The sequence below is a fragment of the Erpetoichthys calabaricus genome, chromosome 17, assembly GCF_900747795.2.
Source record: "Erpetoichthys calabaricus chromosome 17, fErpCal1.3, whole genome shotgun sequence".
NCBI classification, from domain to species: domain Eukaryota; kingdom Metazoa; phylum Chordata; class Cladistia; order Polypteriformes; family Polypteridae; genus Erpetoichthys; species Erpetoichthys calabaricus.
This window is the reverse complement of record NC_041410.2, coordinates 80,172,854-80,190,356: the sequence shown is the minus strand read 5'-3', so window position 1 is coordinate 80,190,356 and position 17,503 is coordinate 80,172,854. Positions and strand designations below refer to the sequence as shown.

Here is a 17,503-nt window from a genome sequence, read left to right as displayed (position 1 = left end):
TCAAGTATTATCTATCTATCTATCTATCTAAATGCATCTGCATGAGATTTTGGGACATTTTAGCTGTTAGCCAACCAAACAAGCTTGATGGACTGAATGGTCTCTTCTTGTTTATCAAACTTTTATGGAATCCTGGTGTCATTTTTGATTCCTCCCTTTCTTACTCTACCCACATCCATCACATTAAGAATCTTTCTTACTTCCACCCCCATAACATATATTGTGTTCACTTACTCCTCTCCTTTCCCAGTGCTGAGAAACTTGCCCAAGTTTTTTTCATATCCTGCATCAACTACTGTAACTCCATACTGGCAGGTGACCCCTCTATTCTGTTATCATAGCTTCAGTTGGTTCAAAACTCTGCTGCAAGTGTCCTTACCTATACACACAACAGCAGGCCCATCACACCCATCCTGCTCCGTCATCACTGGCTCCATGTGTCTTAGAGTATAAAATTCTGTTACTAACCTACAAAGCTTACAAAGGCTTTGCACCGGACTACATCAGCACCCTCCTCCATCGCTATGTTCCTGTGTGCCCACTAAGGCCCATTAACTCTGGCAATCTTGTTGTGCCCCAATCCAACCTGTGCTCTAAGGTTGACAGAGCCTTCATATCTACAGCACCTAAACTTTGGAATGACCTTCTGAAATTAACGAGATCAGCTGACTCAATTTATTCTTTTAAAACATGACTTAAAATTTATTTGTTCAGGAAGACATTTAGCTTACTCCTTTCCACTTATTTTCTTTGTCCAGACGCCCAGGAAGATTTGTGTTTGTACCATAAATGATGTTATTTGTTCAGGGTTTTCTTGTTGTATTCATATTTTTGCATTTCATTCTGATTTATTGTTTCCTGTTTCAATGCTCCATATATTCTGCATTTATTTTTATATAGTGTTTTATGCAGATTTTATTTGTATCCAATGCTGTATATGCCCTGGTCTTCTTTCTGAATTTCTGTGAAGTGCTTTGAGCATGGGAAAGGCGCTATATAGATAAAATGTATGATTGCTAATATTATCATTATTATGTTGCAAAGGTGTCTCTGGTGCTTGGTTCCAAAGGCGGAAAAGGAGAAAGCATGTTGCAAACTTTGACTCTGGTGAAGCCATAAGTGGGAAGCTGGAGTGAAAACTGAGAAGGTGCCGCTGTCTCCGAGCTTCATGCTTCATGTGAGTCTGCAAGATAACAGCATCTGAATGTCTGTGCCAATTACCTCTTACCCAAAGGCACAAATTCCACCTGAAACACACTACAGACCATGGAGAACCAATGTGCATAGCCCCTCACTCAAGTTACGATTCTGCATTTCTTTTTGATTTGCAATCTACTAACCTCACTGAGAGCCGCCAGGGTGTAATGTCATATTACTACAAGCAAGTAAGAACTGTTACTGGGTCCCCACTAGGTAGAAATTATACAAAGCCCCATTCTGGAGAGGTTTTAGACAGCACTTGCACCATAAGCTGACATGAGCACAGTCTTTAGAAAAGCTTAAATTAGATATGTTGCAAATGAAGGAAAGCCAAGGATAAAATGTATTTAAAAAGCTAACATATTTTCTCATTTGGAAACAAATATTTAAAAAGAAATGGGATCTTTAATATTAAATTTGAACGAAAATGGAAATGAAGCTCTTCTTATTAACAAAATCAACAGTGAGTGCCAAGTCATTTTGCGCTCTCTCGGGTAAATGCCTGAAAAGTCCAACTCAGCTGATCCATTAATTGCAAATTACAAAATGAAAATGCATGTGTGAGTAGGGTGTAGTGGTGGTCACCCAGCACACCTCGTGCTATTCTTAATATTCCTATTTTTAGACATTGTCTGCCTTCAGCCATATTTAAACAGTGTCCTCTGCTAATTCCAGTTTACTCCCCCCAATTTAAAGACAAGCAAATAGGTGACTGTATGGACTCTAACTTGACGTGACATTTGGGTGTCTAGATTTTTTAAGATCAATTCTCCAGGTCTGTTTTTTCCTAGAACATGGCTATTCTCCCAGTGATCCTGACCAGGAATATGTCATTTCTAACCTGCTTAATCTAGACCAGGTTTGCAGGGGCCTAAACCATCGGGCATCGGGCGCAAAACAGGAAAAACACCCTGAACAGGGTGCCAGTCCATCACAGGGCGAACACACACACTCACCAGAGACAATTTATCATTGCCAATTCACCTTAACTGCATGTCCTTGGACAGTGGCAGGAAACCAGAGCACCCAAAGGAAAACCGCACAGACACGGGCAGAACATGCAGCTTCTAGGGTGCACACCATGGTCACCTCAGTCTCCCTACTGTGAGGCAGCAATGCTACCACTGCACCACCATGCCACCCACAAGGAATATGTATTTTTGAAAATAGAAGAATGGATACATTTGTAACTGCTTGAAAGATTTTTCAATGAATTATGCAGTATAAATACATACATTAGGGTTGAGCCACAATTATCAAAAATGGTGTCTGCTTTAAATTTTACATAATAAATTGACGAATCAGATGAATGTAGTGTTTTTTGAAATACACTGCCACGACAAATTTTGTAACAAAAAGAGAAGTTTGATTTATTTTTGGATAGCATTAACAAATCGCCTACAAATTTTTTGTCTGCTGAAGGTACTGCACTATCGTCACTAGTCCGTGGGAGATAAGCAAGTAAAAAATTCATTGTAATACATGCATATGAAAATAAACCTGAAATTGAAAAATTAGTGTTGAATGAATCACCTAAAGTGTACAAACACAAACATGCTGCCTCCTAAAGCCTGAGCTACCTGGAAGTGAAGTGACAGAAAAAAGTGTGAAACAAAATAAAATACCGGTTTCATTTATTTCAATAAACCTCTGAGTGGTGCACAAAAGGAATCAGAAATAAGAATTAAAATAAACATCTTGGTAAGAGACTAACTGCAATATTTAAAATTTATCTACAAATACATATACAAAAGATATAAAATATCAGGGTTACTTAAAACATTTATTTTCTGAAATTGATCCACACTGAGCTGAGATCTGAGCTCAAGAACTGTGAGGCAGTAATGCTAACCACTACAGCCACATGCCATCCAAATAAGTAGATAATAGTTTGAAATAATCCATCCATCCCATTGTTGAGTCAGGAATCATAAATAAAAATCATTAGGAACGACACATCTATCTTGGCACAAGGTTGCTCCCTTATTAGCAGCTTTAGTGTTAAAGTAAGAGCAAAGTGACGATCACAGGTGAAATGTTTAATGGAATACGGACATCTTATTACAATGCATAAAATATGCCAATCGTCAGTCTGGTTAAAAAATTAATTAACGGGAACTGTGAAATTCTCACATATGTAAAGGTACAAATACACACAGAAGAAGATTTTTTAATAATAATAATGCTGGACTCTATTCTGTCAGCACAAAACAAGAACCAACCTGGGATGACATGCCAGTCCATCAATGGGTCCACTCATACACAAACCCACACTCAAATACAGAAGATTTTTCAGCTACCAATTAATTTAAAATATAAATCTAGGCAGATATATGAGAATAAACAATTGTATTCAGAAGAAAACATGCATAGTTATCGTGCAGACATGAAAACTCCACACAGACAGTGACCAGGATCAAGATTCTTTGTGTTCTCCAATAAATAAATGTAATGAAATATTATTTATTATTATTAAATATTTTAAACTTTTACAATTAAATAGTAAAACTGAATGCAACAACCAGCAACAACTGACTCCAGCTCCCTCAGCTAGAATTTAAATACCCCAAAGTCACTAATAATTATTCCATCCATCCATCGATTCATTTTCTGAATCGGCTTAAGCTATTTCAAAGTCATTTGGAGCAGAAATCTATCCTGGCAGTATCGGGCACAAAGCAAGATCCACTCCTGTATAAGGTGCCAGCCTATGCCAAAGGACAATCATACTCATTCACTCACAACAAGTCATCTGAGAGTCGCCACCGAATTTAAATCAAACTTCTTTGAGATAGGAAAAGAAAACCAGAACAGCCGGGGAAGATCCCACCCAGAGATGGTTTGAACATGCACACTTCACAAAAAAATCACGACCTGCCTTAGAATCATTACCCAAGAATCTGATAGATAGATAGATAGATAGATAGATAGATAGATAGATAGATAGATAGATAGATAGATAGATAGATAGATAGATAGATAGATAGATAGATAGATAGATAGATAGATAGATAGATAGACTATTGTCTGAACACACACCAGAATGACAAAAACGTCAGAAAAAAGTAAGAAAACTTCTGACTTGGCTGTCCCCAGTCCCAGAGAGCCATTATACATGCATATTACTGTTGATGTAAAGGAGTCCTCCGTAGTGTTTCCTGACACACTTCTGCTGAATAATTCACTGACTGAAAGTCCTCAGTGTCAGTGTGTCATGGAGAACATGTGTGGCATTGTTCATAATGGCACTCAGTTTTGTTTTAATTCTCTCCATCACTACTACAGTATTTCAAGGGAATTGAGAGTGCGTCCCCTAATTGAGCCTGTCCTTTTCATTAGCTTGTTGACATGGTGGGCCTCTCTTGAAATGAGGTTACTTGCCCAGCACACCACAGTATAGAAAATCACACTGGCCACCACAGAGCTATAGAAGATGTGAAGAATGTCACTATCTACATTAAAGGAACATAGTCTCCTAAGAAAAATGAGCCTGCTCTGCCCTTTCTTATATAGTTATGCTATGAGGCACTACCATGCTATAATGCCCATAATTTAGAGAAAAAAAAATAATTTATGGTAAAAATAACAGCCTTTCTGATAAAATCAGGAGGCAAAGACCATGTCATGTGGCATCTAAGCCAACTCCCAGTCCACCACAGTTTTAGCAGCTCATTCTGCTCTTTGCTCCTCAATGGTTACCATGCAATCTGCTAAATGTTTTGGGCACACTTCTTTATTTTGGTCTCTGTATCCTTAATCAATCCTCAGGGCCAGGTTAACTGATCTGTACAGACAGTCATAAGAGTCAGGGCCAACTAAGTGACCGTGAGCAAGGATGAGTGAAGCAAATGAAACCCAACTGGCAGCCTGAAATAAATGTACAAAAGATACATTTGTTCATATTCCTTCTTCACAGGCGAACGGTTCACTAATTCTGCTGATCAAAAACCTTTTATGAAAGGAAGAAGCTGAGAACTCTGTAAAAGAGCAAAGGAGCTCTCTTGCAGTGGAATTTTCTAATTGATTCCTTAAAGAATAATTACCTGGAACAATCAAACTTCATGGGAAACGAAAAAGTAAAACTGAAATCCATGGTACCACACGGGCAGGCCAATACACTTTTGCTTCTTTTCATTCAACATTTGAAAAAAAAAACACAGTTTTTCTGTCTGTTCATGTGGTGTTAAAACAGCAGTACTGCTGCACAGTCTTTATCCCCTCAGAAATTGAGTTTTGATGCTTTGATGATGTCACCGGGACTGCAGTAACCCTGAGTGTCTCTTTAGCCTTCAAGTCAGCCTACTGAAGTACCTCACAAGGAATGCAAACATTTTGCCAGGGACTTACTGAGGCAGAATCATGTCAAATTCAAGTTCAAGTGGTTTTATAAGGGGCATCTTAAAGGTTATTTGTTGAGCAAAATCCATAGGGAATGTTCCAGACCCATATCCATTTTATATCTAACAACTGCATTCCAGACATATTCAACATAAGGTTGTACTTTATTAAAACATGACATGTGCTATTATTATAACTTGTGTTTCAAAACCTGCAATTATTTCACTGTTTAATATCGAGTTTCCAATATGCTACCTGAAGAGTCTTCATAACATCTTGATTCCTGTTCAAAGCCAACTTTGTTACTGAAAACATCAGGACAGACCCTGTCTCAAAGGTAGGAAAGCAATCATTTTCACAACGAAAAATCAATGTTTGACTGCTAATGCGTGATGATCACAGTGTCAGGGAACACGTCTACATGACCTAAGTCCATCAGGAGACTTGCTAGCAAATAAATGGTGACATGTTGTGACAATAGATTTTTCTCACTATGACATTTATGATTTTGCCAATGTGCAAGTTTGTGAGAGCCTCTTGAAAGGACAACAACGTGTAATATGGGTACAGGAGCTTTGGAGGGTGACAATTCTACCTTGGTAAAGGTTTAGGTCCTAGGACTGGAACTGAACTAGTAGTCACCAGAATGAAATCATTGCATTACTGGACAGAAGGGTCAGGCTTTGAAAGAGTGGTCTATAAACTAATATATCGTCAGTTTAACACACCACTGTTTCACTATAGGACAATAAGCAAGTCAAGTCACCTGTATGTGCTTATCTTTAGAGATAAGGAAAAAAAATGCACTATATACACCTGAGATTTGCTTTGGACAAAAGTATCAGCTAAATAAATAAATGTAAATGTCAAAATAGCAGCAGCATGGTGGAGCAGCATTTAGTACTCCACAGTGGCCTCGGTTGAAATCTTAGCTGGTACTCTCCTTACATAAAGTTTCCACTTTCTGTCCACTACTCTGGTTTAACCACAACATCTCAAAGTTTAGAGTTAGATTTATTATCAACTCTAAAATGACCCTGCATGAATGAGTATGGGAATACATGAGTGCGCCCTGTGTTGAACCAGCAACCCATCCAGGACTGCTTGTTACCTTAAGCTCGATTCTGTCAGCTTTCTCTGACTGACTAATTGGGCTAGAAAATCAATGGTTGGATGGATGAAAGACTTGGATCTACTCCTGAAAAAGCAAGGGACCCACATTTGATGGTTAGACAAGAGGGCCAGTCACATCAGATTTCAGTTTCCTCTCCACAGAATACTCGCCTTGCCATAGTGCAGAGCACATATCTTCTTGTATGCAACACCAAATCAGCAGAACGCTCACTTGTAAGTTTTTTAGGGCACATCTAAACCTTTGGCAAAATCAATCTAGGACACATGAGTTGTCTTAATATGCACAATTTACTTAACGTTACTATTAAACACACCATGCTGTAAATATTTCCCTGCACAGTAAAAAAAACCATAATCTTAATACATAATTTGCCTGCCTCCTCACTCACTCACTCACTCAGGTCCGTCTGAAGCCGAACGCACAGTCGCCTTCTGCGCAGCTGTCCGAAAAACCTTACGAGACCGAAATCCAACCCCAACATCGCGGCAGGCAGCGGATTTACGGCCGCAAAAATTCAAAGAGAAAGGCAACTTTGATTAAAGCTCTAGAGGCCTGAAAGGCGATTTCGACTACAGCTCGAGGCCTAATTACGCATTCTGATTCAATTATGCATTCATCGAATACACCTATATCAGGTTTGTGGTGGTTATACTTATTACAATTCCATATTGTACTGGAACATTCATCATTCAATATTATACTATAGGCCTGGAAAATTCATCAACTAACAGTACAAGCCTGTACAGTAATGAGTAAAGCGGACTACAATCATTACAAAAAAAATTCTTTGTTACTTATCATTTGTTCTTCATACACTTCTGACACAAACTCGTGCCCATTTCATCTTACGTTGTCAAAACGGGCTCTTTGTCTAGTTTTATATAAATGTGCAATTTAATCATTACAATTTATATTATCTGAAATCAACGCTAAAGGTAAAAAAGTAGGAACAGAGTGTAGTCAGAACATTAAAGACATTAGAAACTCAGGGCTGGCCATTCAGCCCAACAAAGATCACCAGTTCTATCCATCTGACTTCTCCAAAATGAAATCAAGCCATGCTTTGGAGGTTCCCTAATCCATTCTCTCCACCACGTTACTTGGTAATTTATTCCATGTGTCCACGGCTTTTTCTGTCAATAGAAACTTTCTAAGGTTTCTGCAAAATTTACCCTGAACAAGTTTTCCGTGTCCCTGTGTTCTTGTAACACTAATTTTAAAGTAACAGCCTGGACCAACTGAACTAATTCCTTCATAATTTTAATAACCTCAGTTATGTCATGTGATTATTCTTATTGCACACCACTACTGGGGACAAACCAACGAGTGGAAGCCCACTAACTTTTATGTACAACCACACAAAAACAAAAAAATGAGCACAAACAGCTGGGCAGTAATTTAGCAATAAGACTTCCACCATCTACATTTCTGGTTTCCGCTATGTTCATTGGTATGCTTATTTATAAATTGCCTTTTCTTAACATTTTAAAAGATCTTTTGCTCTCATAAATGATCTACCGCCTGGGTATTCCATTGAAAGCAGAAAACTCTTACTCACTAACCACCTATGTATATATAAGATACTGCTGCCTGCTAATTAATCTGTTTTGACTCAGACAATGACTTCAGCATCTTACGGTTAGAACCTAATGGTCATTAGTTTTTCTTGGGCAATCAGTTGTGCAGAGATCTTTCACTTTCTAATCCATTTTACATCTCGTTGCCCACTCATTCTTGTATTTTCAATGTGATTCTCTAATCTCATTATTAATAACATTTTCTCATTACTTCCACTCATTGCGATTAAAGTGTTGTTCTTTGGTCATTACTGCTCAGACAACCTTGTACATTTGTAAGGCTAATTTTCTGTAAAGTTGCATTAAAAATTCTGTCCAAAATGTAATTCTTTTTAGTGATTCAGTATAATCAGGAAAAATTCAAACTGACTTTTCAAACTTTACGTGAAAATACATTTAATTAAATACCAAAACATCTATTATGTGAACATTGCTTCCAAGCGGACTTAACTACCGTACTGCACTTCAGCATTACATGCTTCCTCATATATTTTATTTTCCAATAAAATTAGGAACACAGCATGCTCAGATGTAATTAACTTGCTACAATGATTTTAATACTGGGCTGCCCCCCACAGTGAATTAATTTATATTTGGAAAAAGAAAATGTGTCTGAGCCATAATTTGGTTTGTGAAGGACTGCATTTTTCATTCGTCCATTTCCTGAGTTTGACTGTAAGGTGATCAAGCCCAGTCTAGCAACAGCAGGCACAAGGCAGGAGAAAACCTAAACTAAAGGGCCATCCATCACAGAGTACACTCACGTACCCAATCATTCACATAGCACCACGTGGAGCTCTTAGATGAATCCAAAATCACATGAGAAAAACACAGAGAGAGAGTTTGTAAAAATCTGCAAAATTGGCACACTTGAGTCCAGAATTGAACCAGGGTCCAAGCAACATGAGGCAGCGAATACCATTGCCATGAATTAGTCACACGCAGTGTGTCTGCTGTGCAAAAAACTATACACACTTAATGGTGCTTTTTGGAAGCTATCATCTTCAGTTAACTGTCCTTTCTAAACAAGAAAATTACCCTATGTGATTCCAGAAAAGATTTTTCTCTGGTGAAAGCAAATTATTCACGACACATTATGATTTGCATTTAATTTTCACTTATTTTGCAGAAAACACTGTGCATGATAAAACACTGAGTCCCAAAAGAAGCACACCTGCAACTGACTTGCATTCAGTCTACAAGATGTTCTAGTCCAGCCTCTGTGTGTGTCGGCACAAGACAATAGTTTAAACAAATACTGTCAAGGTAAAAACTACCTTAATAGAGTGTGGGTGACATTTAAACTTTATTTCCTATTCTATTTCTCCATCTAAAGCTGTGAATCAGCAAAAGACTGGCATTCAGTCCAGGAATTTTTCTCCATGAAACTCACTGAGTGCATTGGCAAGGAAGGCACCACATGAATAATGAAATAGTATTTTTACTAGTTGGTTGGCACGAAAATGTAGCATATCACTTAGATTTTAAGATTAAATCATTTATAATTAGTGACATACAATTTAATCAGTCACTAGAGTCTCCCCTGAGTGTGGAGTGTCTGACTCTTGATGGACTGATGCTTTGTCCAGGGTTGACTTCTGCCTAGTGTTCAGTGCTGCCAAAATTGGCTCTGATCAGCTACAAATAAAATGAAAATGAATGAATGAACATAGTACAGTATAACTTAACTTTAATGTTTAGAAAAACACCAGATAACAGGCTGTGTTGTTCTTCTAAATGCTGAATCATTTTTTCTTCCAATTTAAGGTATGCAAATAAAAACAGCTGATTATAAATGGCATTCCAGTCTAATTTTCTGATGTATTGTTGTTGCATTATATTGTAATTTAAATGATGACCTAGCATCCATAAATTGTTCCGTGGTCAGCACTAGAGTCCGATTTCAGATTATCCTTGCATTAAGCACTGTGGTTGGCAGTCGGCTATCCCTGTCCCCCGTTTTCTGTGTCTGGTCATCACTAATCATCGGTTTCTTTGTCGGGGTGGTATTCATAAAGCTGCAATGAAGAGTTACTATTTGGAAAATTAAAGACGGGGTCATACGTCTCCAAACTTGCAGAGTGATGCATAAGAGCCACCAGAAATCGATAAGAGGAGTCAATCACACGATCTCTGCCTCTGTAGGCTAGACCCGTTTACTGTATGCGGTTTGGAGTTTGCTCACACTGGCGAGCATCCCAAGGAAGTTCTCTTTGTTCGTAATCGCATCATCTTCTAGTGATTGCTGTGCCAGAGCAGCGTGCTGCTTTGTGCTTATGATTACCAGAGAGCGTCGCGAGCTCGTCCATTGTCCTGCAGCCCCTTTTGACAATCGTACTTGTCTGAAACAATACCGTCTCTGCTGTGGGGTACAACGGCGAGGAGTCGTGAAGGACACTCACTATGCCAGACGCTCACTGTCCGTCCGGTCTACGCAAACCAGCGGAGCACGTCTCGCCACGGCTACAATAGCCAGTGTCCCGCTGCAGTGTGACCCGTGACCAGGTGTCAAGTTCAATTCCGAGCCACCACCCCCGTTCCACTCGCCATTGTTATTATTCCTACAACCCTGCGTGTTCGTGTTATTTGGCTCCAATAACCCCCTCCCCTTCAGTGGCACGCGCCGCTAGCACCACCGCCGTAATGCGGGCAGCCTCAGCCACCATTCCGCAGCCTGTGTATAAAAGTTACTCTTACTACTTCAGAGGGAATACCGTGCCTCGCACTGACCTGAATCGTGCAGGTGTATTCCGTGTCGTCCAGCAGTCGGACGGTGCAGCTGTATTCACGCTCCAGGTTCCTGATGCTGCCGCTCATCAGTCGACTCAACATCTTCCCTCAAGAGCGCGCGGGCACCTACACAATGAAACGCATCAGAGCATACGGGACGTTCCTCTAGCTCCCCAGCCCACCAGTCGCTGGGTGCGCAGCCTGGGTATGGGACTCGGGCATTGTCACCCGATGGATGCGACAGCGGTGCTCGCTCGGCGCCTCTGCAACCATAGGAACTGCGAGCCGCTGCAGCTGAGCGCCGCCCGCCGTGAGTCCAGGACAAGCCTCCCCATTGAGTTCAAGCAAAGGGGCGTGGCCCATAAGAACAAAAGAGCGACAGTAGCTTTGGCCAATTATAGAAGGAAATGGAAAGGACCGTGCGTGTGTTTCGCCTATCATAACAGAAGAAGGCGTGGCCAACACGTTTTCTTCTCTTCCAGCATGAGGGAAAATTGCACGGTGATGTATCGCTCAGTAGTGCTGAAAGCGGCGCGTTGATTGTGTCGGAGTGGTAGATGAGTCAGAAGCGCGGACGAGAAAGGAATGGTTATGAGGTGATACATTCAGGGTGGAAGTCGATTTTATCTACTTTAGGAACTGCGCGTGCTGGAGTTCTTGGGATATGCACGCGTAGACGCAAAATATTGCCGAGCATTACAAGAAATCTGCATCCATATTCTGAACATTTCCAATTTGCAAGAAGCATAACGGAATAAAGAAAAAGTATTGATGGAACATTGGAGTGAGAGACAGCGCTTGCTACGACTACTAGTCTGTAAAACGCAACATAAGCTTACAAGAAAACGACGCAATTAATTGAGGATGCCTGGAATCTGCAGTGGTGTCGTGTTTTATACAGTCTGCTGATGAGCACTACTTTCGGAAATAGATGACGTCTTTTTCAGACGTGGAATTAAACGAGAACATATACATAGATTATATATTTTTATCGTAATAAGTGGAGGAGCCTTAATTATTCACAGAATATTGCTTTAAACTATTTGCTTTTCATACTGGATCGCAGGCTCCACAGTGTTTTTTGAACATGGCATGTGATGGACTGACATCCATGGCCAGGGTTGGTTCTTTGCCCTCACTGTTGTTGAGATGGGTTGAAGACATGTAGACAGTCTTGAAAAAATAAGCAAACCTATTGTATGTTTTTGTATTCTCTGCAGAAAACAGTGTTGGCAAGGCAATACAAAAACATGTTTAAACCCTTTGAAGATACAGTACTTATTGGCTTCTCTACTGGAAATTAAGTAGCACAGCTAATGGCTGCTTGAGCCTACATTCTGCCCTTATAACTCAAACACTACATCACACTCTGTTCATTGAGCCTTTTTAATCAGCATCAGTAATGCGGCATACTCACATGTCGGCAAACCATCATACATTACGAATTGTTGTAAGATTATCCACGTTAGGCTCTGTAATCATTTATTACCTTGTATATCTTATAATGTTTTTTATATGTGCAAGTGTGTTTTTACCCAACAGTCTCTTTTCTACCTTCTGTTTTACATAATGAAAACAGTTTAAATGATCACTTTAATCAATATGTAACTTAAGGTCTCATACGTCTGAGCTGCAGGACATGTTAGCTTATTGACGACATGGACAGGCTCTCAAAAAATAACCATTGCTATGTTGCAGTTACTTTACTACCTGCTCCTATTGCACATTTATTTGAATTTTTATTAAACTGCATGTTGTATAAAAGCAACAACCCCGTTTCTGGGCATTATTGGGTTCATTGATATTTCAAAAGCGTTAAAAAAGACACAGCTACCATTATATATGGAAAAGAGCCCAAGGAGGAAAGTGTTTAGTGATGACCACAGAAGGCAGGGCATGTCAAATTGAATAAAACCCAAGTGCTTGTCGACTGTAGAGAATTTGCAAACCTTATATGCAGTGGATTCAGAAAGTATTCAGACCTCCTAACATTCTGCTTGCTTTATTGTGCTGTAGATTTATTTTGAATGGATACATATGCATTTTTTGGCCCATCAGTTCTACACTCAATAACCCATAGTGACAAAGTGAAAATATGTTTTCAGAAAGGTTTGCAAATTTATTAAAATCAAAAACTGAAATCTCTCATTCATGTAAGAGTTCAGACCCTTTACTGTGGCACTCCAAATTGTGCTCAGGTGCATCCCGTTTGTTTTAATCCTACTTGAGATGTGCCTAGAACTTCACTGGAGTCCACCTGTGGTAAACTGGATTGATTAGACATCATTTAGAAAGGCACACACCTGTGTATATAAGGTCCTACAGTTCACACTGCATGTCAGGACAAAAACCAAACTATGAAGTTCAAGGAGCTTTCTGTAGACATTCCGTGATCAAGTTGTGATGAGGCACAACTCAGGGCAAGGGTATCAAACCAGTTCTAAAGATCTGAGTACTCCCAGGAGCACAGTGGTCTCAATAATTGTGAAATAGAAGAAGTTTGTAATTAAGCACCAGAACACCTCCAAGAGTTGGGCGTTCAACCAAACTGACTATCTGCATGAAGGACCTTAATCAGGGAGTTGGCCAAGAACCCTCTGCTGAAAGAACATGTAAGAAGGATGACCATCTCATCAGCACGCCATCAATCAGGCATTGGTGGTAGAGTGGATAACTCCTGCTTAGAATTTGCTGGACAGCATTTAAAGGACTCTGAGATCATGAGGAAAAGGTTTGACAAGACAGAAATTGAACTCTTTGGGTAAAACTCCAAGCACTCTATCTGGCAAAGACCAGGCACTGCTCATTACCTGCCTGATACCATCCCTACAGTGAAGTATGGTGGTGACAGTATTGTGCCGAGGGGTTGTTTCTTAGCAACAAGGGCAGAGAGACTGGTCAGAATTGAGGGCAAGATAAATGCAGAAAGGTCCTCATAGAAAACCTGTTCCAGAGTGCATAGATGATTCAAATGTCAGCACAACAATGACTCAAAGCATACAACCAAGACAACGCTGGAGTGGCCTTGGGACAAGCCTTTGACTGTCCTTGAGCATCCAAGCCAACGCACAGACTTAAACCGCATAGAACATCTGTGGAGATACCTGAAGATTGCAATTTGCAGACACTTCCTGTCCAGTGTAATGGCGCTTGAAGGATCTACCAGGATGAATGGGACAACTACCCAAAACCATATGTGCAAAGCTTACAGAGATTTACACAAAGAGCCTCTGGGCTGTAATTGAAGTGTTGATTTAAAGTGAAGTCTACAACACAATAAATGTATAGGAAGTGAGGGGGTCTGAATACATTCTAAATCCAGTGTATGTGGTGACTGGAACAGATATCAAACTGAAGTCCCTAGAGATGTAAGAAGACTGCAGCATCAACCACAGTGCATCCACATGTGCAACTGGGAAATTTTTAACCCAATGTGAGTGGAGAGAATAATAGAAACATGACAGATACATACTGTGACGGGTGGCCTCGGCCATTACCCGGCCGGGATGCCAGCTAGTTGGAAGGACTGGGGTTTGGAGAGCATCTCTGAGGCACTACTTCCCTTTGGACACTGTAGGGCAGTCCTCCTGGGAAGCTGTGGCACTGGACAGGGCATGCTGAGACTTGCGGTTTGGTACGGCCCTGTTGTGTTCCGTGGGGGCCGCCTGGGGGAGTTACAGAGTCCTACATTGGACTTCCACCACAACCTGGGAGTGATTCCAGGTAATACTGATGAGACACCTGGAGCACTGCCAGGAGTAGAATAAAAGGAGCCGCCTCACTCCATTCAGCAGGAAGAAGGACGAAGCTTGCGAGGGAGGAGTGTAGGTGGAAGGACTGTGAATTGGAAGTGAAGAAAGGACTGTGAATTGTGATGTATGTACTGTGCTGTGTAGTGGGGAGCAAAGGGAAAGCACTTCCCCACTGAAAATGAAAGTGTGTTGTGTGCTGCACTTGTCTGTGTAGGGTTAGGGCGGCTGTATGCACCCGGGCTTCTTAATACTCTGATCATAATACTGGCTTAGGCCATTCAAACTAGCCACCATGTAAAGAGCAAGGACTCTGAGGAGAAAAGGATGTATAACCACTGTGACAAGATGAAACAGAAGTACACTGTCTCCTCCTTTGCCATGATTAACAAGAAATCAGGAGCAAATCTAAACCAAATGTATACATCTTAAGTAAATATTCTTCAGTTCAAGAAGTACAAATAAATTTAGAAAGTTAGAAATTTAGAAAACCTTTACAAATAAAGGTGTGCAGATGGTGCAGTCCTATAAATACCTGGGAGTGCAGCTGGATGATAAATTGGACTGGACTGCCAATACTGATGCTCTGTGTAAGAAAGGACAGAGCCGACTATACTTCACTAGAAGGCTGGCGTCCTTCAACATCTGTAATAAGATGCTGCAGATGTTCTATCAGACGGTTGTGGCGAGCGCCCTCTTCTACGTGGTGGTGTGCTGGGGAGGCAGCATAAAGAAGAGGGACACCTCACACCTGGACAAACTGGTGAGGAAGGCAGGCTCTATTGTAGGCATGGAGCTGGAGAGTTTGACATCTGTGGCAGAGCGACGGGTGCTCAGCAGGCTCCTATCAATTATGGAGAATCCACTGCATCCACTAAACAGTATCATCTCTAGAAAGAGGAGCAGCTTCAGCAACAGACTGCTGTCACTGTCCTGCTCCACTGACAGACTGAGGAGATCGTTCCTCCCCCAAACTATGCAACTCTTCAATTCCACCCGGGGGGGGGGTAAACGTTAACATTATATAAAGTTATTGTCTGTCTGTATACCTGCATTACTATCAATCTTTAATTTAATATTGTTTTTTGTATCAGTAAGGTGCTGCTGGAGTATGTGAATTTCCCCTTGGGATTAATAAAGTATCTATCTATCTATCTATCTATCTATCTATCTATCTATCTATCTATCTATCTATCTATCTATCTATCTATCTATCTATCTATCTATCTATCTATCTATCTAAATTAGGAGAAAATAATCAGACAGCTGAAAAGTTAATACAGAATATCTGTGTGCTTGGAACAATATTAGGAATGGTAGGCTTACCCCATTGAGGGTAAGAACCTTCAGAACCCCAGAGATAACACTGCAAAGAGGTTCTTCATAAATTGCACATCTTCCCATTTTCAGTAGAGGCTGGTGGGAGAACAGGGTACTTGGGTATGAGTGAAAGAAGAACCGTTGTTTTCTAGCACCAACCTCCAAGAGGGTAGGTGGTGAATGAGACAGATCTCCATTTCTGTCTGTCTTCCATTCTTCTTGCAGCGTCTTCCATTCTTCTTGCAGCTGTATTGATATCTCTTCCTGTCCAGTCTCTAACATCATCTATCCACCTCTTTCTCTGTCTTCCACTTCATACATCCCTGAATAATATCCTTGTCTAAAACACTTGTTTCCTCATCTCATGACTATAATGCTTTACATTCAATTTCTGTATCTTAAACAGTGGTTGTCTTCTCTGGTGTATTTGCTATAAATCCCATTAATTTGTTTTATGTTTCACCTAACAACACCTCAACAATCTCTGATAGCTGCATATCTCAAAATCTGGTCATCCTTCCTTTATGTCCACCCTTTACATTCATATTTTGCAATCGGCCATACAACTGTTTGTAATTGTCCAACTTTCGTTGTCACTGTGATGTCCCTGCTGTGATGTGCAGATGTTTTAAGTGCCTACTGTGCATTTCTAGCGATAGCCAATCTCCTTCTTATATCTGGGTTACAAATTACTAATTATTTTATCTTTGAAGCCAAGCAAAGAGTAAACAAAAGACTTTACCTGTTTCAGTATCTTTTCTGCAACAGTTGTTTTGACTGAATGGCATTTTATCAGTGTCACCATTATTTTTGTTTTTTTGACATTAATTATTAAACTTGCTTTATCACTAGCTTGATTTACCCTGTCTACTAGTTCTTGTAAATCAAATTCTGAGATAGCTATCAACACAATGTCGCTTGCATATCTCACATTGTTAATGAGACGTCCTCCAATCTCAAATCCTTTCTCATATCCCTATTAACGCCTCTCTCATCACCGTTTTTGCACATACATTGAAAAGGTAAGGAGAGATAGCACACCCCTGTCTCACACCCACACAAGATGTTAAACAAGTCAGTTTCTCTCACTATCAATCTGATCCGCCCCTGTTGTCTGTGATATAATTGAGAAATCAGTTTAATAATTTGTGCAGGAAAACCTGTCTCTAGTATTGCAACCCAGAGGTGATTTTATGGCACTGCATCATTTACATTTATTTATTTAGCTGACACCTTTATCCAAGGCGACTTACAACATTTATGATTCAATTGGTTACATTTATTTTCGAGTTTCCAGTTGAAGCACAGGCAGGTCAAGTGACTTGCTCAGGGTCACACAGTGTCAGTAGCGGGATTTGAACCCACCACCTCCAAAGTCTTAACCGCAACACCACACTGCCTGCATCAAATATCCAAATACCTTCTCATCTCTGTCTGTCTCTCTCTCTCTCTCT

The 17,503-nt window shown here is 40.3% G+C and overlaps 1 protein-coding gene across 1 annotated transcript in view; it reads right to left on the bottom strand.

Annotated features, from left to right (window-relative positions):
- Window positions 1-11,292, bottom strand: part of LOC114667509 (FERM domain-containing protein 5) — a 389,463-nt gene extending 378,171 nt beyond the window's left edge. Inside the window, 1 exon segment of the mRNA XM_051920945.1 lies at window positions 10,981-11,292. Within this exon segment, the coding sequence (XP_051776905.1) occupies window positions 10,981-11,082 (102 nt within the window). The 5' untranslated portion in view covers window positions 11,083-11,292.
- Between the last annotated feature and the right edge of the window lie 6,211 nt (window positions 11,293-17,503).